Source organism: Gymnogyps californianus, chromosome 17, assembly GCF_018139145.2.
Source record: "Gymnogyps californianus isolate 813 chromosome 17, ASM1813914v2, whole genome shotgun sequence".
NCBI classification, from domain to species: Eukaryota; Metazoa; Chordata; class Aves; order Accipitriformes; family Cathartidae; genus Gymnogyps; species Gymnogyps californianus.
In genome coordinates this window covers 17,153,395-17,179,507 of record NC_059487.1, presented here as the reverse complement: position 1 = coordinate 17,179,507, position 26,113 = coordinate 17,153,395, and the positions used below count along the sequence as shown (strand labels likewise).

The 26,113-nt window shown below is 46.3% G+C and overlaps 1 protein-coding gene across 1 annotated transcript in view; it reads left to right on the top strand.

The window, feature by feature from the left end:
• Window positions 1-3,701: 3,701 nt before the first annotated feature.
• The window catches only part of CTNNBL1 (catenin beta like 1), a 55,898-nt gene continuing 33,486 nt past the window's right edge, over window positions 3,702-26,113 (top strand). Inside the window, exons 1-7 of the mRNA XM_050907438.1 lie at window positions 3,702-3,761; window positions 11,958-12,146; window positions 14,606-14,712; window positions 16,088-16,227; window positions 20,334-20,431; window positions 22,774-22,867; window positions 23,764-23,855. Coding sequence (XP_050763395.1) covers window positions 3,732-3,761; window positions 11,958-12,146; window positions 14,606-14,712; window positions 16,088-16,227; window positions 20,334-20,431; window positions 22,774-22,867; window positions 23,764-23,855 — 750 coding nt within the window. The 5' untranslated portion in view covers window positions 3,702-3,731. The remainder of the gene's footprint in view (window positions 3,762-11,957; window positions 12,147-14,605; window positions 14,713-16,087; window positions 16,228-20,333; window positions 20,432-22,773; window positions 22,868-23,763; window positions 23,856-26,113) is intronic.

Sequence of the window (26,113 nt, the reverse complement as noted above, 5' to 3'; positions counted from 1 at the left end):
CGCGCTGAGCCGAGGAACTGTTGTTTCCATACCGGCACTCGTGCCGTGCTGCCAGGACCGTCACAGCAGCTGGGGCTTCTCCCCATCACTGGCAGCTGCCGGGTCCCGGTGCCTCCATGTCCGTCCCCAGGGCCAGAGCCACAGCCGGGGAGGCCGTGGTGCCAGCTGGCAGCACCGGGCCGCCAGCAGCCCACTGTGCCCGTTTGTGCTGGTGCGGTTAGGGGAAAGGGGTCGGGAAAGGTCTGGTTTGGGCTGTCCTGAGGCACCGCGGAGCCCTGGGGGCATCCCCGAGGGAGCCGGGGAAGGTGCTGTAGGTCCCACCGCCTCCGGCCGGGCAGTCCCGGGGCTGCAGGGACGCGGTCAGCCCCGAGGGCACCGGCAATGCCCTGGCCCCTGTGGAAGGTTGGTGCTCAGGGATGTGGAGCCAGGCTTCTGCTGGGGTCCTCGCTCTCCTGACCAAGCTGAGTCACAGGGTTTGCTCCAGCCTGTCCAGAGCCCCCAGCCCCTTCCTGCAGCTCCCCGGGAGAGGCTGGTGCTGCCCCCCACGCAGAGCCCACCGCCCAGGGCAGCTGGCTCGTCCCCATCCTTTCATCTCCTTGAGGGCTTTTTTTATACTTTGATTTTGCTCCTGGTTTTGCTTTTTAATTCAATATTTTGTCCCTGTGCTCCAACTCCCCTTATTGGATAAAACCTCTCTGTTATTGAATCCTGCCCTGCAGCAGCTTGGTGAGAATTGGGTTTCCCGGGCAGCAATACGACCGCTCCGGAGCATGATGAGGCCGGCAGAGCACGGGGACGGGAGGGGGGACAGGAGGAGCCGGCAGAGCTGGTGGCTGTTTCACAGACAACCGCACCGTGCTGTGCTCTGCGGTTCCCCATGCTGCCTTCCTCTCACCCAGCACCCCGAGGGCTCACAGCGCCGGGCAAAAACATCACAGCAAAAGGAAAGCCTTGGCGGGTTACTTCCACATGCTGTTTGCAGACAGAGAGGGGCTTTAAAGACGGCCTGGGGACCCGGTGTGCATGGGCTGGGACCCTTCCCACGGCAGCACGATGGCTCGGTGGGGCTCCCACCCGCCCTTCACCGCCATCAGCCTCCCGGTGCTGCCGCCTGCCAAGCCCTCCCGCAGCCGGCGCTCCGGCTACGTCCCCAGCAGCGTCCCAGGGGCTTCGACTGTCCCCCGCCGTGTGGCAGAAGGGACGGGAGGTGCTGGCGCCCAGCGTCTGGTTTGCAGTCATTCCGTTCAGTGCGCTGGTGCTTTCACAATGAATTTGCTTTTGCAGGCGTGGGGCGGCGGGCCGTGCCTCTGCCGGGTTTCCAGCCGTCAGGGTGAGAAACGGCACCTGAGGTTTTGTGCCTTTCCCACGAGGCTAGAGATTCCTGGCTATCAAGTTTTATGTAAGTCGGTTAATGCAGCAGCCACTTCTCACATTCCTGACTTTGTTTTGGCCTCACAGTCCTTCCAGGGAAGCGAATCGACCATTTTCTAGCCCTTTGTCTAATGAGGAGAAGCTGCAGGCGGGAGGTGCCGGCCTCGCTAGCTGTGTTCAGGTTTCTTTTCTCCAATGTGAAGATTATTCCCTTTGCCCTCCCCTAACTCCCCCCCAGCACTGGGCGCATTTCCCCGTCTGCGTTTGCAGACTGATGCTGTCAGCAAACCCTCGGCGTCCCGGGGCTGCTGTCGCGCCGCCTGACACATGCCGAGGCCAGCAGCCCCACGCAAACCCAAGGAGCGGTGAAGGGGTCCAGCTCGCGTTTGCAGCTGGTGAGCTGGCGGCGCGGTTGTGCTGTGCCTCGCGCCCCGTGCCAGCGCCGCACGCCAGCTCCTGCCGCTGTGTCTCCCGGCCCCACGCGTCCCGTTTACTCCGGGAGCTGTTGGGGTTTGCGGCCGTGCAGCCTGTCCCCTGCCCCGCGCGCGGGGGCCGCAAGGGTCGCTTCGTTCTGTGCATCGACGGCCTCGAGATGCGGGTGAAACACACGGTCAAGGTGCTGTTACGGAGGGAAAGGAAAAAACACGATTTTAGGGAGATAACATCGTTCAGCGGGAACAACGGCGAGGGAACGGCGAGGAGAAGCCTCAGAGCAGGCGAAGATCGTGATGCCCGGTGTTTGCGTCTGTAGATGGAGGGTCGGTTCTTTTCTCCCGCTGCACTTCATGTGTTTTACAGCTGCTTGTTGTGTTTATTGCCATCGCTGGTCAGGCATTCCAATAGCTGTATCATGGTCACAAGTGCGTGTCAGTGCTCCTCGAGTGACGGCGAATGTTCTGGTTTCACAGCTGGTGAATTATCTGAACGCTCAGTAAAGGAAAGCCAGCTGATCCAATAATTATCTTCTATTTATCTATCTCATCTTTAACATGCAGATTTGTTGAGTTAATTTTGTCATGACTGATACCTCCTATATTTTATTGAAACAACGGGGGATGCGAGGGACTTCTTTGAAAACATTATATATATTTTTAATTTCGTGAGTGTTCTCAAACCAGCCTCCTACTGAGATAACTGCATAATAGCTACGATCATTACGTTATGAAAAATTATTTTAGCTCAAAACTGTTTTTTAAAGCATAGTTGAAATAAATTCAGTAAGATTTTGGCCAAGTTGACTCTCTTCTAATTATTCATATTTGTTAAATTGACAAATGCCTCTATCTGTCTGTGGTTCTGCATCTTGTTGAATTACAGAACTATTTGTCACGACCTCGGCAAACAGAGGGATCGTCACGTCCCCTCCTGCTGCATTCAGTGCTTCAGTTATTGGCCTGTTTTCAAGGTGACAGCGGTTAATGACGCCGTATATAAATAGAAGCGTGTTGTCAATAAACGCTGGCAACAGCCTTCTGCATTTCCAAGCCTGCCTCAGCCCCGGGAAGGGTTCGCAGGTGGTCAGGGAAAACGTGTCAAAAGAAACCACTGATTTTCGGTGCCCCCGCTTTGCAGCGCTGAGGGTTGGCTCCAGGGGGGTCTCTGCTGGGGCACCAACGCTCCCCTGCCTCGGGCGACGGCAGCCCCAGCCCCACGCAGCGCCCGGCTCCGGTGGCACAGCTGCAGACGGGACCCAAGGCCCCCGCTTCACCCACAGCACCAGGCGCTCCCGCTGCTCGCTCCAGGGCGCGGCCGCCCCGTGAGGCGGCAGCTCGGGGCACGGAGGGTCTCCGAGGGCTCGAGGGGCCCCTGCCACCCGGGCAGGGCCGCGCCCTCTCCCTGTTCTGCAGCAGGCAGCAGGCTTTGCCACTCTCCCCCCGTCTCCCTCGGTGTCAGTCGGCCACGTTTAGCTCGGGCCCAGCAGCTGCCCCGACCAGGCCGCGGCAGCAGGCCCAGCCCGCCGTGGGACGGGCGGGAGGTCTCGGGGGGGGACCGCGGTGGCCGGGCCAGGGGCAGGGCAGGGTCCAGCCCCTGGGACCCCTGAGCCGCTGCCGCAGCCGCGGGGCTGTGGGGTGGCCCCCGGGGTCGGCACGGCCCGTGGGGCCCGGCTGCCGCCCCCGCCTCACCCACGCCGCGCCAGGGCTGCCCGGCCCTCGGCCCTCTCCCGCCCGCAAGCATCCCGGCGCTGCTTTGCGGCAGTGTGGCGCCTCCCCGCCTTTCGCTTTCCGGCAGCAGCCCTCCCTACTCGCTTTCCGGCAGAGTGGCGCCCTCCCGGCTCGCCTGCGCTCCCTGCCTTACGGCACGGTGTCGCGCGGCCCCGGTCGTTGGCGACAGTTTCCCGGTGGCGGGGCCTGGTCGGTGCCATGGACGTGGGGGAGCTGCTCAGCTACCAGGTGAGCGGCCCCGCGGCGGCTCCCGGGGCGCGGTGGCGGGGCCCGTCAGGGCGGCGGGGCCCGGCTGCTCCCGCGGGGCCCGGGCCGGCTCCCCGCGCCGGTGGGAGCGCTCGGTGCGCGGGGAACAGCCCCGGGCCAGCCCCGGCCCTTCCTGCCGCCGCGCTGGGGAGGGACGAGCGCGGCCCTGGCCGGGCCGTGCTGGGGGTGGCAGAGGCCGCGGTCCCCCAGCGCCCCGGCCGGGAGCGCGGAGGTGCCCTCGCCCGTAGCCCCGCCGGCGCGGCAGCTCCGGGCCCGGCGCCGCTCCAGCTCCGGTCGCGGCCGCGGGCCTGGGGCGGGCCGCCGTGCAGAGCTTGCCCAGCCGCTCTGGGTGCGCCCTCACGGGACCCGGTTACGGTGTCGTGAACTTTTGGGGGTCTCTTCCCCCGCTTCGGAGAAGCGGTGCCCCGGTGGGACCCGGTTACCGGGGGCTCTCCGGCAAGATGGCTCTGCTGATGCCGTTTCTTCCACGGACGGGCACGGCTTGACGTCTTCGCTGGTGTCCGCCTGTTCCTGAAGTAAAGCCTGTGCTTGTTTCATGGCTTGCGTTCTTTTTTCCTACCCGTTTTATGACAAAACCCATTTAATTTGATTTTTATCAAAGTCTTTGGAAAAAGTTTTCCTTCTTATAAAAGTTTCCTTTTATCTTGTGAGTGTTTTTCTCCTCTCGGCATGTGATCATTGCTCGTTCGTTGTCTGGAGGTGAGTTTATAAGTGGATGTGGTAAATCGTGTATTTATTGTCACGAGAGTGGGTTTAGCACGTTCCCCTGTGGACTGGGGAAGGAGAGCACTGGTTTGCAATAATGTTTTGAGACTTTCGCTGCGATTTGTGCGTGCAATAGCGTTGGTTTTTACTCTCGTTCTCAGACAAGCTGCAGCAGCGGTGTTTCCCTGCTGAATCAGTGGGTAAGAAAAGCACTCAAAGATGTTATCTACCTTGTAAGTAATTGAGTGTGCGAGTTAGGTGACTAGATCCACTTCTTAATTCAGAACACAGGATTCTTTATGGAACTCCTTCCTACGTGCTGTCCTGGTATGCGTTAGTCTGCGGAGGCACTGCACGTGTTCAGAGGCGAAAAGAGCATCCTACTGCTCAGTACGTGTTTGTACTTTCAGAATGGGTTATTTTGAGAGGCACAGGGAAAAAGCGAGAGTTACCTTTGGGTGTGAGAAATTTCCCATCTTCTTTTCCCAGTGGTATCAAAACACTCTGGAGCATGGCTGTAAGAACAGTCTTTCTGTGAGAACTCCACTAGATTCCTGCTTGATTCCGCTCCGGGACATTTCCTTGTGTGGATTGCTCTGACTGTCCCTAACAGCCTTCCTGCTTCATCCGTTTGTGCGGTGCTGACAGCGTAGCGCTGCCCTTCTGAGACCTGCTCTACTTTTGTATTTCTCTACCTACCCTTTTTTCTGTGACTTTTCAATATCAAATTAGAATGATCATTTCTCGTGTTCCTTTAATTCTTTGGTCTTCTCCGCCTCAGTGATGGTTCATGATGCTGTCCTTTACTTGTTCTGTGATGCAATTTATACCTAAGGCACAGAAAGGTAAACCTGCATTGAACTTCTGTTTGTTGTAATTTTTTAACCAGGTTCTAGTTTGAGTTTTTGTTTGTTGGTTTTTCTCTTGCTCTGAAAATGTGAAGTCTGCAGGATTCCCTTCCGCTCTGGAGGAAAGCACGCATCCACTTTGCTTTGATCACTTTGGTTTTGTACAGCTTTCCGTTGGATGAGCTTTCTATACGGTGGTGTCGGTAATTGCTTACGACAATGTGGGGCTGTATTCTATGGGGGCTAGAGGTAAAGAAATGCTGCTTAGCTGCTGGGTATTTAAATTTTAATGTCGTTTCTTGCTGCTGAAGTTATTCTTAGCTGTGGGACAAAACATTCTGTAGCTTTCAACCAACTACTGCAATTGTTCCTGAAGGGTTTGTCCTGGCTCTGTGCTCTTCTGGTCTCTCACCTGAATACAGATGATTCTTCTGTCAGTAGATGAGCTAATGCTTTAGAGTAAGTGTTGGATTTCAGTGTCAGTGAATTCAGACCTCCAGAATTAGGTAAAACGGTGAATACAGGTGAAAGGAGTGGAGGAGCAGAAGGCAGATAAATAGCTCTGATTCTGAGAAAATGAGATTGCCTTCCGTGAGGGCGCTTCTGGCTGAAAGATAGGAAAAAAAGGTTGGAAAACACAGGTTTCGCTGCCTGCCATCCTGCATGCGTCAGGCGTCTGCTGCGGCTCTCGGAGACAGGCGAAGCCGGTGCCCTCCTGTATCATTTTTAGAAACATACACTCTTGTCCGCTGAACGTGTAAAATTCAGAATAATCAGGCTTCTGTTGTGCCTGTGCCACAGACAGGATCCTGACTTGTGCGTGGCAGATAAACGAAGTGAGCGTTGCTCCAGGCTGCCGGCTGTACCCAGCGGAGGGGCTGCTGCTTCTGGGAGGAGGATGCCGCGGTGGCTCGTACAGCAGCTCCTGTCCTGCTCCAGTTTTCTGTCTGGTCTTGTAAGGTGAACTTGAGCGAGCGCAGGTCTGGGAGCTTTCCTGCACTGGGCTGAGGAGCGGGCTGGCTCAAGATCTCCTCATTCATCCTTGGTGTAGGGGTGGCACCGGCTGTCAGACGGGTGGGCTGGATGATGGGTGCTGTGCACCTCCGCTGTCTGATTTTAATCTCTTGCTGCAAATGAGTCGGTCTTCTCAGCTTCCCTCAGCACAACCCAAAATAATTGCTTTTCTCTGACATTGTTTTGAATTTGTCTCCTCTAAATGCCTCATCTGTGCCCTTTCGTAATCAAGGAGATGTTCTCCCTCAGTGCCAAACTTGGCATGGAACATTTCAGGCACTGTGCCACCAATTCAGCACCAAGTGTCTGTCAGAGTGGGAAAAGGAACCCCTTGCAACAAAAAATACAATTAAACAGCACCTGGCAGTTTATACAAAGCTCAGGAATCCATAAACTTTATGTGCTTCTGCAAAACAGTTGCAGATGGTCTAAACTGATGATTAAATATTGCTGCTGTTCTGCCCAGAAAGACTGTGCCCAGATCCTCTCTGTCTGGCCTCCTATTATGGAGGGTAATTAAGGGGACAAAGCCAACTCCGGTTCTTTTCAGAGATCTCTTTCAATTGTCTTGGGAGGGAATAAGGGAGATTATTTTAATTCTCATTAAATGCAGATTTCACCACTGTGAGTGATCATAACAAATTGCTGATTTTTTAATGGAATATTAGTAAAATCAAATAACAAAAGAAGCAGTAAATAATGGGATAAGGTCTGACTTCATCGAGCTGGGCGATCTTCTCGTTGTTTGAATGGCTTGAGTGCGGTTTGTAGTGGGACGGATCTCTGCCTATCAGTGGAGGCACATAATAATTTCTGCTGCTGGTGTAGATAACTTACTGTAAATTTGCAATGTAATGGATGCATCTGATGGCAGAGGCAGCTCAGCGGGCAGGTTGTTGAGGACTTACAGCCGTATTACCCTGGTAGCTCTTGTCCTGCCTGTGGGTTAAAACGAGGAGCAGTCACTGTCTCCTGGGGAGAGCAGGCCCCACGCTATGGAACTTGTGTTGGTACGCTAACGGGGTTGCAAGTGAATCTTTAGTTTACTTCTCGATGTGTTATCTTTGGCCACCAAACCGGAGCGTGTGTAAAAGCCTGTCGAGGAAGGTCCCTGCCCTGCGCACCTCCCCGCGGGGGTCCCGGTGGCCGTGCTCCTCGGGGCAATTTGGAGCCTCGTGAGCGAGTCTGGAGAGGACAGGGGTTCATTCTCTCCGAAAGTGATAATCTGTATCCATGTAGGCACAGTGCGCATCTTTCATTTCATTTGCCTCAGTTTGTGTGATTTTGGAGCTCTTGGGACTTCCTGAGATTTCTGGATTTTCCTGGTACCAGTTCTTCCAGTTTTTAACGCTCAGATCCTGCACCATCTAGAAGTGTCGTGCTTCAGGGAGAAAAAACAACGAAAAGTAAGATTGATAGTAGCCTGGTTTATCGCAAATGTTGGAAACAAAATTAAGAAGTTAGTGAAGATACCTCTGGAGATTTGGGGCTCGCTTTCAGGAGTCCTAAATTGACAGCTAATGCATAGCTTTCTGCAGTGGTTCGTCTGAGCAGGCTGCAGCCGGCTGAGATGTGGTCACAAAAGAAGCTGCATCACTTACGAAGATTTATTTCAGATTTCATTAACAAATAATTTCTGAGCTTCACAGTAACAAGGTTACTTACAAAGCAGATGTCTTAGTAATATGAAACTCCGTTACTGAGACTTCTCTAAACCTTCCTGATGTTTGGAGAAGGCTGGAAGCGATCAGGGGCCTAAACAATATGTTTTCAGATTCTATGGGATACTTAATCCTGATATTGCTGTGCAATCACTGCTTTGAGGGAGGCCAGGCAGGGGCCCTGGGCAGATCATTGTTCTTTGATTTAGGATGTCATTTCTCTCACCTTCACCGCACACAAGGCGGGTGCTGTTGTTTCTGCTGCCCGGACCCAGGGGCAGGCTCTGTGTTACGTGTCTGTGCACAAATGAGGACCCGTGCCCCGTGTGTATTTCTAGAGGAGGTCTGCCACCCGAAGCCTCGGACCCAGGCTGTAACAGCTTGGGATATGTCGGCTAAAATCCACAGCAAGTACAGCTGAAGACTAGAAGAGAAGCAGAAAGATAATTCTCCCTTTACCAATCACCAGCTTTTGTTTACTTTATTGTATTTTATAAATGTCAGCTTTTTAAAAACCCTTTTGTATTCGTTGTTTTTTGTGTGGTGATATCAGTGTTAGATTTAAATGAAAATGTCTTCGGATAAATTACTGTGAATGCACTGCATTCAACAGGAACGAAATTAAGCTTAGCTAACAAAACAATTTAAAAATGCTTTTCTTGTGCATTTTCTAATGAATTCCATCTTCTTGCCAAATGCACCTTAGCACAACTGAGTAAAAAATCCCACATTTTATTTATCAAATGATTAACTTTCCCTTTTCTACTAGAAAGGCAAAACACACACAAGATGTGTGTGAAGCTATGAAATTATTTAAATAAATGTCTTTAGACACAATATATGTGTTTGCTTAGCAAAATGCACCAGTCTCAGTGCAACAATGGTACGTGCTTAATTCTTGTTGGTTGGTTACAGTCCTTTAGAAAATACAAATGCAAACCAAAGATGGAAATCAATGAACAGAAGCTAATGCTTGCCTTAAATCAGTTGTTCATGACTGTGCATCTCTTGTAAAACGAGCAGAAAGCCAGGTGTTTCACTTATGCCTTGATTTCTTAGTTTTAATAGTGCTGGTTGGGAAACTGCAATATTCTTAGTAAGGTTTTGCATAACATCAATAACAAAAGGAAAAACCTTAATGCCCGCTTAATAGCGTTTGCCCAGGAATTCAATTACTGTCTATTGCCAATATGTTGGCAGCATTAATAATTGCACGTGGGGCACTTCCATAATTTATCATAATGATTTCTGTTATGTATTATAGAAGATTCCTCCCCCCAACAATGCACAAATACAAAAAAGGATAAAATAATTGAGATTGAAACAGGGTGTAAATTCTGATACGAAGGATTGTGTACTCAGAGGAAATGGGGTTGGTTTCCTGATGGAGTTTTAATTTAGATTTTGTTCTGGTGATATAGTCTCTTCCCATGGTACATTACTTTGCATCAGACAAACCACCAGCTCCCTTGGTCCCTCACTACAGCTGCAGTCTCACTGAGGTTTTTGTTCCTTTTTTAATGTTTAGAAATGAGAGTGAGGAAAGAGATTCTGGCTCCCTAAATTGGGCACATCCAAGGCAAATCTTGTACGGCTTTTTGCTGTAAATTTCAGGACTTCTTATGTCGCTAATTTCTATAGCTGTGTTTGTAACATTAATTTGTCAAAGGTGGCTTGGGATGAATTGGGTATTATCGAGGAGTGAGTGGAAGGACATAGGAAGGACAGAGACATGTGTGCCATTAAGGGCACTGAGTAAGGAATATGTATTTACCAAAGTTTTTTTCTTAGATTATGTCATTTAGAAGAGCACCTTTTTTCTTTTTCTTCTCTTTGTTGGGTTTCTGATTGCTTGGGGAGGGTTTGAGTTATTGGTTGTTGACAATGACACATTTGTTTCCAAATGGATCTATGTGAAATTATATTTTAATGTACCTAAAAGATAAATAATAGGAATCTGCTTTAAAAAAAAAAAACCACACCAAAAAACCCCCCCAACCCACAAAACCTTCCAAGCAAATAAATTTCTCATTTCAAAGCATCTCTGGGTATACTTCTACTTCACAGCTATTGAATTATGAGCTGAGTAACTGCTTTAAAAGTGCATGGGAGCACTTTAGAAGAGTTTCAAGTCAGGAACGTACCATCCGTAATGGAAGCAGCAGAGAAGATGTAGGGAGAAAGGAGATAGATAACAGAGTTTGAATAGGTCTAGCTGGGAGTAAGCATCTAGAGCTTTGTGCTAGCATGTTGTCTGGGAAACTTGATTCCGCATCTTCCTCAAAGTGGTGACGACATGGTAACCCTGAAAACAGCGTGATCTTGGTCAGCCTGCTGTCCAGTTTGCTTCTCGTTATAATTAACGCTTCAAGTGCTTTGGGGGGGTGACTTTCTTTGGTTTCGTTTGTTTTTTTTTTACATCTCTCTTGAAAGCAGAGTTTGCTTGAGAGCAGAGCTTTCATTTGCTAGTTTTTCACTTATATTGAAATAAATAAATAGGTAAATGGTCTCTGGGTTGTGCAGAGAAGCAGTCGTAGCTGGTCTGCAGCATGTGCATCGTAATCAGAATCACAGCGGGATTGCCTTATGAGCCTGAAAGATTTATTGCCCTCTGGGGCCCAAAAGTTCCCAACCTGCTGGGGAGCTGGAAGTTCCCACCTTGATGCCCGCACTCGTGCTGGGCCTGGCAGGAGAATGACACTGTCACCTATTCCCTCTGCATCTTTCTTTGAATCAAAACCGGGAAGAATCCAAATCTCAGTTAAAAAGCGGGCCTTATGTCCATGAAAGCATGATGTGACTTTTATGATTTTAGACGAAGGGTCCCACAGAGCAGAAGAGTGGGGTCGTCCTGCCAGATAATGTTTTATGAAACAGGCTGGACAAGTGTTAGACCTAATGGGGTTACGAAGTCATCTACCAGGCAACTTGAGCAGTGATAGAAAGTAAAAATGTTTTTCTTATTGTTTTCATTGTTCTTAACACACAGGCTCCTTTTAAATAGTAAAGAATTAAGCTTTGTTTTCCTGTAGTTACAGAGCATGGAGCACTCCTGTTCCAGCTTGATTGTCCTTCAAAAAAATATGCTAGACCAAATTTAATATCCTTGCAGTTTTTGAAGGGAGAGAGTTTTTCTTCTATTGCAAATGCTTTCATCCCTTTTTGCCTAAATTAAAACATGGGATTAGGGTTAATGGACTTTTTCTTGTCCCTGGCAAATGACCTTTGATTTTGACAATTAAATAGAAATTGTGGAATAAAATAATAGGTTGTTCCAAGCAAACCATAAAGGTACGGGCACCGCTTAATCTGGTGCCAAGCCCCTGCAGAATTGCAGCAAGCAACAATACTCCTGTCCTGCATACTCTAAATTAGGCTCTGATTCTGCATTCAAGTGTCAGCGAACTTTAGACAGAAGGATGGGGGAAGTCAAGGTGAATTAGGATGCACACAAGAATTCAATATAATCTCACATACTAGGTGGGTAAAAAATTATCTTTCACTGCTATGTGCTTGAGCATATTGGTCTTCTGTCTGTAAAACATGAGGTTGTCTCAGCTGACTTAGCCGATTCCGGATCCTTAAGATGGTCAGCTGTACAGCCACTGAGCAGTTCAGCTTGGCCACTTCTTGTCTTTTGAAATACTAGTCTTTGCTGCCTATGAAGGTATTTTCCCGTGAATCGTGTTCATAGATCAAACAAGGTAGGATGTTGACATAGCTCGTGGCAGAGCCATTCATCTACTCATGTGACGTTCCACTTCACTAAATTAATTTCCTTTCCAGTTTTCAGAGTTGTTAAGTGTTGTGTAAGGAAATGTTTTAAACAACTGGTAAGAATTTCCTCAGTATGTCTTGCAATATTGGTATTCTGGTTTGCAAGGGTCACAAAAGACTTGTATTCACTCACCTTGTTTCTCTCACTTTAGCCTAACAGAGGGACAAAAAGACCCCGTGATGAAGAGGAAGAAGAAATCAAAGCACGTCGGAAACAAGCTAGTGCACGAGAGCACAGTCGTCACAGGGAAGAGGAGTCTGTTGCGCTTGAAGAAACTGATGACGAGAAGAAGAAACTTCTTCAGATAATTGAGAGGGATGGAGAAGAGGAAGAGGAGGAAGTAAATCACTAGTGTCCTGTGGGAAAGGGGAGGCAGTGGGAAATAAGCAAACACTGAATCACTGCTCTGTGATTTCCGTGTCTTACCATGTAGCTGATGAGACTAACTGGTGATTTTCACATGCCTCATACAGCTTAAGGTTATGGGTTTACTTTCCTGCCCTGCGGGGTATTCATTAGTTTCAAACGGGGCTTCTCAAAGATATCCTCTGAAGGTTTAAGGGGAGGGGGGCAAAAGGGAGGGGGAAGGGAAAGCTTTCAGTCTCTGTTTTAGGCTGGGAATACCCAAATCATCTTCTAAAATATATTTTTAGGGAATAGTTTCTGTATTCTAACCAGTTTCCTGACTCTATTGTTCTCATCTGTACCCCCAGCCATGCAGCTTCTCCCACCTTCCCCCTCTCTGTAGCTGTGCAGCAGCAGCAGCAAATAAACAAACATTCTGCTATACAAGAAAGGTCTTGGGTCAGAGGAGGGGGGTAGCAGCTGTCAAGGGTAAATGATTTCAAGCCTTGGAGACAGAAATCCAATGCAGCATTGGCCTTTCTGCCAAGGGCCAGGGAAAAGATCACTTTATAAATGTGACACATGGATTGGTATAAATTGAGAAGATATTTGCTTCCTGCTGTCTGTGTCCTGTTTGATAAAAAAACGAGTGATATTCACCACTGCAGAATCATGTAGGTTTGTAAAATATCATTGTCCTTTGTATACAGCATTGCTAGCATTCGTCTCTGAAAAATCTCCCTTGTTTTTTTTGATGTTGAGCTATTGCCATTACAGTTGTTGCTGATAGCGGAGAAAGATAATGCAGGATTTCTGTAGCATTTGAGCTCCAACGGGGATGAATGGACGTAGCCAAAAATCCTCTTGACTGGCTAGAGTCTTGTGGATTCCTGCAGTGTACAAGTCCCTCGTCTTTGTCAAGTGGCATTCTCCCATCCAGACATTTTAAGGGCTGGAAGTCCAAGGTTTCTTTAGAACCAAAATCTCTTGTTTATTGTCTTGGAATGCAGTTAATGTAAGCGCCATCAAAGTGCGCTTTGTACCGGTAAATTTGATGGAAGGAAGCTAATCTGTAGGACACTGTAATACTGAATGCAAATTAAATACAAGATACAAAGCCGATCCTAATGGAGATATTGTAGTGATATATGTTAGAGAAAACAAAGAATCAAATAAAATAGAAGGAAGCAGTGTCAGCACGTGTGACGGTATCTTTGTGGATTGAAATCCCATTGCAGGAAGAATATGGTTTGGGCACTGTAGTATCGATTACCTGAACGTGAGTGAGATGGTGACATGAGTGGGATGGTGCTAAGACAGGCTGGGCTTGAGTACGTAGGAAATCCAATAATAACGGGAGACTTGGACTGGTGTTGTTATTGTAATGGAGTTTGCTGAAGAAATAGAAATTTTCTCTCTTGTACAAGATTGCTGCTTAGAGTGATGAACCAAAGAATCTTCAACACCAGAAGCAACTCTTCATTTAATCCTGAACAGGAGATGGGACACGAAACTTGGCTTAAGATGTGAAGGGGTCTGGTTTGGTTTTTGTTTTGAGAACTTCTCTTTAATAGTGATTGTAACATAGTCAAATAGAGGAGAGGGAAGAGGTTACACAAGAAAATCTATATCATCAGTGTTTTAATAAAAGAAGTGCATTAAGATCGTGAAACAAGGAAAATAACAGAATCGTGTTTGTAGGTGTCAGGGAGGTAACTAAAGTTATATTACTGCTGTACAGTAAATGTATAATGCCAACTGAGAAACACCTTAGAAGAATTTAAAAAAGAAAAAGAAAGTACTAGAGTAAAATATTGATTTTTTTTTTTTCTTTAGAAAAAGACTTTAAAATAGAAGTGGAAGCTTATCCAAGTGAGGAAAATACAAAAGAACATAAACTCAGGGCAGTTAAACGTAAACCTACAAAAAGAAATAGCACAATGGACTTCTGAAAAGAAACTATCCATGGGCGTAAACTGCTAATGCAGATTAATGTGTCAGAAGCAAAAAGCCTCAATACGCACTGATGGTGCCAGGTAATAACAGGTGTAAAAGAACAGCTCAAGAAAGATAAGCCATTGCAAAACTGCTTTTTTTGTTTTCATTGATATTTGGTTTCAGAAAGTGTAGGGAAGCTCTTCTGGTTCTTTTCCAAAGAACCTTCCGTTGGTAAACCCCTGGTTTATAAAAACCTGACTTACAAGGTTTTGCTCTGGGGAGCTTGCTCAGGTCAGAGTTGGAGTAAATCAATAAATGAACAGCAATGGTATATGAGGTTTTTGGCAGCTTTCTGCAGTGGGACTGCCAGGGGTGGCCGTTTGTTCCTGAAGGGTCTGAGCCCGACTGCAGTCTCACCACGTCGCTGGACTCGCTCTTCTGTGCTCTTTTGCGTTTTGCCGGGTAATTGTTCCAACCGTCCTAAGCTCTGTTTTCTGCCCTTTCTGATTTGGTTAGGAGGAACCTTTGGATGAAAGTTCAGTGAAGAAGATGATTCTCACCTTTGAGAAGAGATCTTACAAAAACCAGGAGCTGCGGATTAAGTTTCCTGACAATCCAGAGAAGTAAGATTATGCTTGGCCCCTCTCTATTACCCTTTTTTCCTTTGATTTTAGGTTTCAGCCCTAAATCAATTTCTGGAATACACAGGTGTTTGCAGTTACGTAAGGCTTATGTAACAGCAGTTATTGCCATGCAGTTCTTCTAAACTGTATTTCAACCTAACTTCGTTAATTAAAAATGGCATGATCGAGACTCTGGTGGTGGCCAGTATATGGCCGGCAGCATGAAGAGAATAATTAGCAATGAAGGGAAAAGTTCTAGTTTATTGAATTCTTGCTGCTGTTAATATTATATATTATGAAACTTCAGTACTAAAACCCGAGTTGATGTTGTTTTTATTTTGGGAGCGCACAAATGCAATAAGGTTTCGTTAATTTTGGTTTAGGTAAGTGGCTTGGTTCTCAAAAAGCGAGCACTAACGAGCTCTCCCAACATCAGTCCCCTTGGCAGTTGGCATCGGAGGGTCATCAGCCACGCTGCAGTTCTCTCGTTTTTCAGGGGGCTCCTCCTCTGCACTGTTTCCGAGCAGTGGTCTCTTCCTCACGGATAGGTGGGTGGTAGGTGTTTGGGGAGTGGGCTGAAAGGTTGAGGTCCTGGATTGGTGAGTTTTGCTTTCCAAATAATTAAAGATTTCATGCCATCATTTTGTGTGAAGGCGTTGTGCTTGCATATGCAGTCAGCGGTCTGTGTGGGAAGAAAATAATTTCATATTACGGAGCTTTCAGATGCTGTGGTGAGCGGAACAGCTGGAGGGGGTCTGGAAGCCAGGCTTTGTGTGTGTGTCCACGCCTGCGGTTCTAGTGAGCCTCTTCCTCCTTTCATCGAGTTTTGTTATTCACATTATATAAATTTCTTCCTATACTTGAGTGCCGTTGTTTTTTGTCCAGTTTGCTATTCTTTTTATGGACTTTACTTCAGACTAATACAACCCACATACTAATATGTGGTAGCTAGGGAAGGTGCATCACTCTGGAGAATTTATTTTATATGCAGGGTTTTTTTCATGTGTAGCTACAACCGCTTGATTTTTTTTTTTTTTTTTTTTTAAGTTCTGGAACTGATTTACAGAATTGGAACAAATCTGCTTATTTGCTCTATGTTGATTAGATAGTAGGAAGGCTTGTCCTACTACGTGATTAAACTTCAAGGGGCAGGCATAGGACAGGATGAGGCACAGACTGCCTCTAGGAGTTCTGGACTCGGTGACGTTGACGTGACCCCAAAGGATCAGAAATGCCGGGGCCACGTGCCGCTGGGGTGACGAGTCTTACCTGGTATCTCCTGGAAGGTGGTGGTCTCTGTTTTGAAAAGTGCTGTGCATTGAACACAACTGCTGTACTTTTTGCCTTTTTATTAACCATTTTTGTCTTGCCTCAGGTTCATGGAGTCCGAACTGGATTTAAATGACATCATTCAGGAAATGCATGTGATCGCGACGATGCCAGACCTGTATCACCTGCTGGTGGAGCTGAACGCTGTGCAGTCTCTGCTCGGGCTGCTGGGCCACGACAACACAGATATCCTTCAGTTGTTAAAGCAATGCTCATGTGAGAGGCTTTCGACAGACTTTTCTGTAATCTCTTATATCCTGCTTTCACAGGCTCCTGTATGTGTTTTTCTCTTCTTTCTCACCGCACTGAATTTATGTCTTTTCCCCCCCCAAGTGAAAGCCTTCTTTGTTCAAGTAATATTGATTCTGAATTTTTTTCAGTGCTGTTATTCTCCTTTCTTGTTTTATGACCCTTTCATCTAGGTTTGAGTGGCTGCGTTAGAGAGTGAACAGATGAACAATACAGAAAAAGCTAAGGTATGGGCTTCGTAGCGTATAGCCTTGAACTGTGTGCAAACCTTGTCTGGAGTAGCCCTCAGTAAAAATGAAACGGATTTACCCCTTTTTGTTGAGAGCTGAGCTGTCACACTTTCAGCTATTTGCCATGAACTAGCTCACCACAGTGCTACACCTGAGTTTGTAAATGTGATAAATTCTTCACATGTCCGTACCTTTGATTTGGTGTGCTCAGAGCTTGAGGTTGTGGGTCGCCCCTCTGGTTACATAAATATCCAGAGACATTTCCATGCTCAGTTAGTTCTTGTGTCACTGAACCTGACCCCTGTGTACACCTGTCTCTTGTTCCTCTGAAGATCTGAGGACATCTCAGATACTGTTAAAGATTTTGGTAGTTTTGAACAAAACCAGTGTCATTTTCTGAATATCCTGGCGCCTTGATGCTTAGCCATCAGCTGATAAATAGAACTATGCCTGGCTTACCATTGTGCAGTCTTTAAAAGTAGAGCTCAGCCTGCATTGTTTGGAAAATGTTCTACAGTTGATTAAGCTGAAAAATTCTGACACGATTTGAGAGATCGTGTGTCTGTGTGCTGAAAAACATTAGTGAATGGAGGGAGCAGTGAAGCCCAGTGGAAAGGACACTGGACTTAGACTTGGGACTACAGCAGGCTTTTCTTTTTTCCTTTTTATTGATTCATGACCTTAGGAAAGTAATGTATTCTTTTCTTCTTTTCTTTATGTGTAAAGAAGTAGATAATACTTACCAGCTTTTCTGAGGTGTTTTGAAATATGCAATGTTAAAAGGACTGTTAGTACTAAATGTTGGGGTCCGATGCACAGATCTTGGTTTTCTTTTTTAGCACTTTTCCTTATCATACTATGTATTAAGAATTCATAATTCATTCTTTCTAAGTGGGTGCAGTGATCAGAAGATAAAAACATAAATATTTTATTGCATACCGGTTTATATTAGAAAGCGCTGCTTACGTGTTTGGGTATTTTGACTTGTATCTAGCTGAACCTTGATGTGGTGAATGCTGGCCCCTGCAAAACAGCAAACACCACAGCTTTCCTTATCTGTGATCTGTAATGGAAATTACTCTCGAGTAAATGTTTGTTAACAATTTACTGCTGTACAGTGGGAAACACCTACCATGCATAACCAGTTTCATGGCTACCACAGTTTCATTACTTATTTCTTTGCCAGGCACCGCAGGCTTTTTGTGTACTATGTGCATGGCATTAAAAGCTTATGCTGAATTTCTCATTCACAGGGAAAATATAAACTATGGGGATTTTGACTGGGATAGCAGAGCTGATTCATAGCTGGAGTGCACAGGAATACAGCTTGCTTTGTCCTTTCAGCCATGAAAAGCTGTGTCCTAGGGTTGCTGCTGCTGTCAAAGACTTGTCAGTATTTCCACTGTGAACTCTTTTTAATTGGTTTGCAACTTGCCTGTGAGTTAGTTTACGGGTAGAAATTTGGCCTGTGAATTGCAATTTTGGGAAAAGTATATTTTTTGTTATAAAACTGCTGAAGTGTTTTCAGATCCGTTGGAAGCAGGACTCAGGCTGTAGTAATGCCTCTTCACTGTGCTGCTGCTTATGTACAGGATAGAAACACTATTAAAGTGAACACTATTTAGACATAAAACTAAATTGCTACAGCTCAGGTTTTCTAATGACTTTTTGTTAAAACAAATGGAAAAAGATTTTAAAAATGAGTTTTTCAAGGAGAGAACTAAACAATGGCTCTTCAGATGTGATTTAAATGTAGTGTCTTGAGGGACTAATGCAAGGAGACAAAAGCAATGTCCAGGGGGAGCAAATAAGCTGCTGAATGATTCATGGAGTTTTACACAAAACATGTGAATGAAAGATGTTCACCGACAAGATTTTATTAATGAAAGACAGGAAAGCTTCAAGTGACGTTTTGCTTTTCTATCTCCTAAATTTTATAGGACAACTGCTACTCTGACGGGAAGCCTCAACAGAAGCTCCCTAGACAGGAATGCCCTGCAAGATGAACTCCTCTGACTGCTAGAGTTCTTTGCTGTGCACTCTCAGAAAAATCTGGCTCAGTTGTCTTTATAGCACCCAGCAGGTAGCAGTAGTCTTCAGTTAGTTCCTCCCTTAGCCTTCTGTTCTATGGGTTGATCAAACCCCATTCCCTCAGTCTTTCCTCATACATCATGTGCTAGCCCCCAACCATCTCAGTGGTCGTCCACTCTCCTGAGTCCAGTATGTCAAGGTCTCTCTTTTATTGGGAGAGCCCACAACTGAACAAAATACTCTACATGTTGCCTCATGAGTGCCAAGCAGGAGGTAAGAGTTCCTTCTCTTGACCTGCTGGTTTTGCTCTTGCTAATGCAGTGCAGTCTGTGATTAGCCTTTGTCACTGTGGTGGCACGCTGCTGACTTGCCTTCAACTTGTCCACCAGAACTTCCAGATTCTCTTCTGCAGAGCTTACCTCTCCAGTCAGCCCCAGGGCGTGGGCTCGTTCCCTCCCAGGAACAGGCCTTTGCATTTGTTGAACTTCACAAGGTTCCTATTGGCCCGTTCCTCCAGCTTTTGTTAATTAATAGTTGATTCCTTGCGGAATAAACGTAAGGCAGGTTATTTTCTCTTAACTTGCTTATTGAGTTGCGCTCCAACTCGCTTTTAAAAATTGTCTCCTGGCGTCTTTGACCATGTTTTTGTATAAGCACGAGTGACTGCCCAGTCAGGAGTAACCACCCTTCTGTTTGGTTCCTGATGGCAGTTGTAACTGGAAGTGACGTCTGCCCATCAAGAAAATGTACAGATAGCTTTGGCTTGGTTAAGGAGTGCTGTAGAGTATAAAGAAAGTAGTAGTCTTACTGATAAACATCTTCTGCAGCGCCTAGACATAGGTTAACTTGGGACTGGGACAGGCAGCGCTCTTACAGTCTTTCCTGAGACTAGATAAGTCACGACTGAAACCTTGCTCAGAAAAGATATATGGAAATACTTCTCCTACTGCTGCTTGTGTGTCTGAGCAAATGCACAAATAGGAGAACTGGGAGGCTGGATTGTTAGCCTTGCATTTTAAAGAGATTCATCACAAAGTTGTTATATAGGACATGCAGAAAACTGCGTATCCTGTTCTGCCCCAGTGGGACTCGGGCAGGATTGATCAGCGTGTCTGAGAGAATAGGAAAGTGGGTCTAATGAGGTGGAATACGTCTCGTCGTACAAGAGAGCTGTGTAGCAGTCAGGGGAACCGTGTGTTTTGCAGCCCAGAGTTAATGAGTGAAAATTGGGCTGGCAGAAGCTATGCTGTTCCTGCGAGGTCTGTGGTTAGAAGAGCATGCTGTCCTAATTGGGCCAGGCAGAAGGGGGTGATCGCTCCTGCTTCCTGCAGCGGCCTTGTTAGGTGCGTGCCGTATCGGGTTAGCAGGGGTATCGCTGAGAGCAGAACACCCAAATCAGATTATTGTAACTCATTTCTCTTTGCTTATATTCAATCTTAACAATGCAAGATGGTGCCTAGTTATTCCAACTCTAGCAATTTTGATTTGAAAAAATAAAAAAATAAGTATCATCAAGAAACAGTAAAATTGCCTGATACAGTAAGCACACGATCACGTTTGTTTTTATCATTCCTGATTGTTAGGATTCCCTGGTTTTGGTGCTTATGAGGACCGTCTGCTGAAGTAGCCTCTGTGCTTTTGGCTCTGGCGTTCCTGTGCTCCACTGCTGTAATGTATTACCAGTTGTTTTGGATTGTGTCGTGAGCATGCTGGCCTAAGAGCCATCTGCTTTTGATATTAAATGTGTCTGCCTCTGTATTGGTTGTCCTTAACACCTAGCACATGTTTCCATAGCTGTGGTAGACTTGCTTCAAGAACTGACTGATATAGATACTCTCCATGAGAGTGAAGAAGGAGCTGAAGTCCTCATAGATGCTCTAGTAAGTAGTAAACTCTGGATTATTTCAATGCCTGAACAACGTCTGCCTTATACAGCACAGCGGCGAATACTCTGAACTGCCACGCTTCCTGCAGCTGTGGTTATCCGTATTGCCAACACCACGATGAAGTTAGCCAGTTGAGGAGCCTGCTCTCTTGTACCTGAAATGCTGTATTGAGGACCACAATGGGTGTTTTTGATGGAATGCCGGAGTTTGGGGAGTAGGTTCTTCTTGCGCCTTGTCTGCCACTTCTTTTTTGGAAGGAACACGCTCATATTGCAAAATTTGTGTAGGCTGGGAGATTTTTTCTTGCAGGGAGAGAGAATGAAGTAATATTTGTGACTTGGACAGTGTCCTATTGAAAATAGGAGCCTGATTTGGATTTTTCTTCCTTCTTGCGGAAAAGGGTGACCTCTGTTCACCCGTGAAAAATGGAAGTTTGTGGCAGGGCTCAGATTGTTATCTGAAGGACAGCGAGGCCGTTATGGTCTTTCAGTCTAACCTTTTGCATGGGAGACCAGTAGTCTTCTACCCAGTAACTCTTGTTTCAGACCCAAAAATGTGTGCTTGAACTGGAACATCCATTGTTATAGTGAGGGTACGCGTTTTTCTTAACCAGAAGTAAAAGCTTGAAAGTTTTCATGTAACAGAGCTAATGCATTTTAAGGGTGGAGGAGGGTTTAGAGGTAATGATCCTTTTTGGCGTAGAGATTAAACAACCCCAGAAAATGATCTACCTGCAGTAGAAGATGCATTGCTCAGTCTTAAGTGCTGCCTGCCTGGCTAACTCTCCCGAGTGCCTCTTGGCCTCCGTGGTGGTGGACTTCCCCTTTTCCTGGCGTTTGTGCTGGATGCCTCCTGCTCCTCGGCTGCGGGAGGAGGATGCCGAACCGAGCAGAAGCCCTCCAGAGAAGCAATGCCCAGCAAAACTTGAGATTTACATCTGTCCTACCTTCGGGCAGCTTCTGCTAGTGAGCTGCTGCATTTGTGAATCACTGTGGCTGTGTCTCGTTCTGTAACTATTATGTTGAAATTGAAAGACAGGGAATTATGGGTTTTCTTTTGTTTGCTTTGTTTGGCTGCTCTGTTTTCTGCTACAATCCTTCTTGCCCAGTCACTATAATGTTACCCTCCAAAGGTTAATGACAGTGGCCCGGAGCCGAGTTCCTCCAGCTGGCCTCTGGGCTGTTCTTAATTACTCTGCCTTCATGGAAAGATTGCTGGGTGAATGAAATGGTGGAGAGGAACTGCTAGAGAAGGTGTTTTCTGTAAAATGTGCAGAGAGGTAGTAAATCAAGCAAAGTTCTTTCTCTGTTTTCCTTGTCACCAGCCCACTGATAATAGCCAAGTTTTAGAGGTTATATTGTCCTTTTTGAAAGAAACAGGTCAGGCATATCTTGGGAGAAATGTTTAGATATCTGCTTTTTAGATTTTTTTTTTTTTTTTTTTTTTTAAAGAAAGTAGTTATCATATAGGGTATCTGTGAAGATGGTTGCATTGCCTTCCACAGCAGCTGATACTTGTGTTCTTTCCACGTGTTCACTGGGCCCAAAGCTAGTTAACAGTGTTTGAATTGGAAATGTAATTTTGTTTAACTTTTCCAAGCTCATGTCCGCAAAGGAAAGTTAGCCAAAGTCAAGTTGGACTCTGTCCAGTTGCAGCTTTAAAAGCATACTTCTTGTGTTAGCTTTTTGATTAGGAGGCTCCACCTGGAGATGTGGGTTCCTGCTCCTGCTGTTGATTTGTCTCGGTTTTGTTAGCTTGCTGCGGTCAACTTGGTACGTTCATCTTGCTAGGATTTAAATGCAAGGCTTTAACTGGTCATCGTTCAGCTTTTGGATTTGTATCTGCGTGTGTGAGCATTGTTCCTTCAGCTTTTTGTACCTATTGAGGTGGAAGATACAACAGAGATGTAGGCAGACCAGCAGTAAACAGTTGAAAGTGGAGCTGCTTGCAGAGCTGACAGCCAGCCCATCCGTGGTGGTTTGCGGTGCCTCGCACTTCAGAATTCTGAGGGATTATAAATCAATCAGGCTGGTTCAGGAAATAAGACTGTGACAAGGTGCGTGTTTTCCTCCAGATGTTTTTCTGTTTAGTAGGAAACACAAAAGTTGTTTAATTAATTAGGACAAACATAGTGGCAGATTTACTTGGTGATTCCTTTGCTCCCTCTGAGATTTTAGAGCAAGATTGTTAATGTCTTCTGATCATGTCTGGCAGGATGTTTCAGTAGGGCTTACTGATTTTTATTATTTATTAACCTCCCCGTTCTTTCTCCTTCATCTTCCTTTTTTCAGTCTTCTTTCTTATCTTTTTATCTTTCCCATGACCCTGTGATTTAGGTGGAGGGCCAGGTCGTGGCCTTGTTGGTCCAGAATTTAGAGCGCCTGGATGAAAGTGTGAAAGAGGAAGCTGATGGCGTCCACAACACACTGGGTAAGTGGCTGTTGCACAGCCTCTCGCTTCTTTCTGTATTTTGTACAAAGAGGGGGTGGGTTATCCCTCCCCTTCCTTTCCTCCCTACCTCCTTTCCCCTTGAACTGCCAACACTACCGTAGAGGACCTAGTGCAGCTTTTGTTCAAGCACAACTTTAACTCACAGTAAAGCCTAGTCCCTTGAGCCGGCGTTTGTCGCATGACCGCTGGTAAGGTGCCTCTTCCCAGAGGAGTGAGGTAGGGAGGTGCTGATACACGGATGAAACTGCACCGCACCAGGAGGAGTGCTCCGCTGCCCCTGTATTTACTGTGTACTTATCTGTGAGCTCTACTTGCTGTTATGAGAGCTGTTTATGTCTTAGCAATGTATTTAACTTCCAGGTAGTAAAACATTTGCATTTCATACAAGTACATCATAACCTCTCTGTTCCCCACTCTTTGCACAGCACAGTAACTGCTTTGCAGTCTGTTGCCGTTATTAGCATTTAGACCATCATCCACTCCTTTCAGTCGTTTGGGATTGTAGTCTCCCGAGGACTGGAAGAATGAGAGAGACTGGAAACATGAGTTTTGGAATTTTTACTGCCCCTGTTGCTGTTAGTTTAGTTTTGTGCAGTGAGAATTGCTGCTGGAGTAAAGGGAAGTATCTTAGTCTTCTTCCAGCAGGAGCTGGTGTCACACTGAAGGTGGACTGTGTGGGCAATGTAAAAACTGAGAGGGTATCATACACCTGAGCTTAAGTCTCACGTAAAAAAAAAAGGTAGTTTTGCGAATGAGATGTAACTTTGAGAAGCGCAGTGCGGCCCTAGGAAAGACCTGGCGAAGCAGCGTTGATACGGGCCTGAGCTGAACTGCAAGTGTGGAAAAATGTCTGTTTTCTCTGTCTGTCTTCTCAGCAATCGTTGAGAACATGGCAGAGTTCCGACCAGAGATGTGCACAGAAGCTGCGCAGCAGGGCCTCATGCAGTGGTTGCTCAAGAGGCTGAAGGTGAGCTTGTTTTCCTGTTGTCATTTGGGAGGTATCACAATAAAAACTGACAGGCCACTGATCTGGAAGCTGGTGTGCTTGAGAGGGTGTTTGGCACGACATTAAAGACCCAAGGCTATTTATTATTCTGTCTTTCTGTTTGTATAGGATATCTTTGTGATAAGTTCTAACATTTGTGAATACAGTGAATTCAAAACTCGCCTCAGACTGGGAAATATGTCCCTTTTAACTTATAAACTAGCAAAATTGAAGGAGTTGGCTTTATGTGTGAGAAGGTCTACACAATGTGATGCAAGTCTGTGAGTAGAAGGACTCTCATTTTCATAGTGTTTGCCTGGAAGAGTATCCATAATGTTGAGTCTTCTTGAATGTCTTTGGGTTTTACTTGTTTCTGTGGGAGTTCTTTTTGGTAACGTGCCCCTGATCCTACCGTGAGAACTATCGTCTTTCCGGCAGAGCTGGACCCTTCGCAGCGCTACACAACAGCACTCGGGCTCCAACCACTGATGTGGTCGTCCCCAGTAGCTGCAATACCACTGCGTTCCTTGCTCAAGCATCAGTAGTGCTAGAGCTCTGCCAGCACCTGCCTTCCTTCTATAGACCAGTTAGTATGAACTTAAAACATTGCTTAAAATAAGCCAGTTTTGCGTGTCTGTGTGTTGGAGAAGCCAAGTTAAGGACAAAAAGTTAGAATTCAGGGTTTGCATCCTCTGTGGTTTTAGTTTAAATGGACATACTTCTGTCTTGTCTTTATGTTGTAGAAGTCTTACAGCGGAAGGTGTCTTTTCTCTTTGTGTGATTCCTGTATGGTGGATTTCTGGTCCGTGGCTGAGACCTGTAGCAATATAAAAGCTGACCAGTGAGTGGGGAAACTAATAAAGACCATTTTATGCCTTTGCTTCCTACGTTTCTAACACTTTTTTGAGTTTCAAGTGGTGTCTTTGTTTAACTGCTTTTTCTTCGAACTCATCTAACTGTCTTTTGAATTCAAAATTACTTTTTGATGCTATTAGCATGCTGTGGCAGTGAGTTACACAGTTCAACTCTGTCTTGTGTGAAAGGATGCTTAAACGTTCCCTGGAAAATACTGTAGGAAAGGAATGGATAGTTCAGCTCTCTTACAGAGCTGGTGAAGGAAATTTAGGAAACAGATTCTGGCTTTTTCCTAACCCTGTTAGTAAGGCATTAGCACCTCCATACTTAAATGTCTTTATGGTTAGAAGGCCTCTGAATCACAGAAATACTCTATCAGCTTTGTAAGTGTGCAGATACCCCTCTGTGCACCTCATATACTTGCTAGCAGAAGTAACCTATAATTTCTCACTACAGGTAGTAACATAATTATATTCCTTTTGCTTAAAAACAAAAAGTGAAGTTAATTTTATTCCAGGCAGGTACGTACTGCTGCCTGCCTTGTAATTACTCTGGCAGCTGAAAGACTTAGAAACTTGGGAAAGCAAAATAATCACGACTTGGATTCCCCTGCTTGGTGCCACAGAAGAGGAATGTTCAAGGCGTTCAAAACTTGTTGCTGAATGTGTCTTTCCTTTGCCCTGGCATGTGTTAGCTTGGTCTGGGTTTGGGGATGTGCGATCAGGCAGTGCTTTTTCTTGCTTACACACTGTCGTGGGGAGCCGCATGCTAATGAAACCCTCGCCCAGGCACCTTTGCTATTGGCAGGGCTTGGTCTTGAATCTCTCGCCCTGACAGATGGGGTTAGGACTAAACCAGGATCTCAGCATCTGGGTAGAGCGTTGCGCTGCTGAGGAATGTCTATGGGATGAGTTTTAAAATCAGGGTTCTGTCTAGGCATTGGTAAGGACATCTGGCGCACAGCACAGAGTGTGAATTTCTGTTTTCTGACTACATTTAAGGTTGCATAATTGTATTCTGACTGTCAGAACTGCCTGTGAAAGCTCAGATGGAGAGCTTAATAGCTCACCTCTCCAAACATAAGCAGGGTTTGATGATGTGTGCAGCCTTGAGAGAACAGAGCGTTGTTTCCCAACGCTTGCCATAGGACAGCAGTTGGTACGCACCGTGACAGGAGCCAGCAGAGCTGTACAGCACCGAGTGCCTGCCACCTTCCCCCTCTTGTGCCACTGATTGCTTGGAAGCGTTACGTGGGTGCTATAAATACCGTCATCTACAGAGTGGCTGGGGACCATTTGGAATGAAAAGCTTTATTTAAAGTCACTTCTTTGTGGCATTCGGGATCTTCCTGCTTTTCATGTTTTTGTGTTGCATGGTGCTTGTGT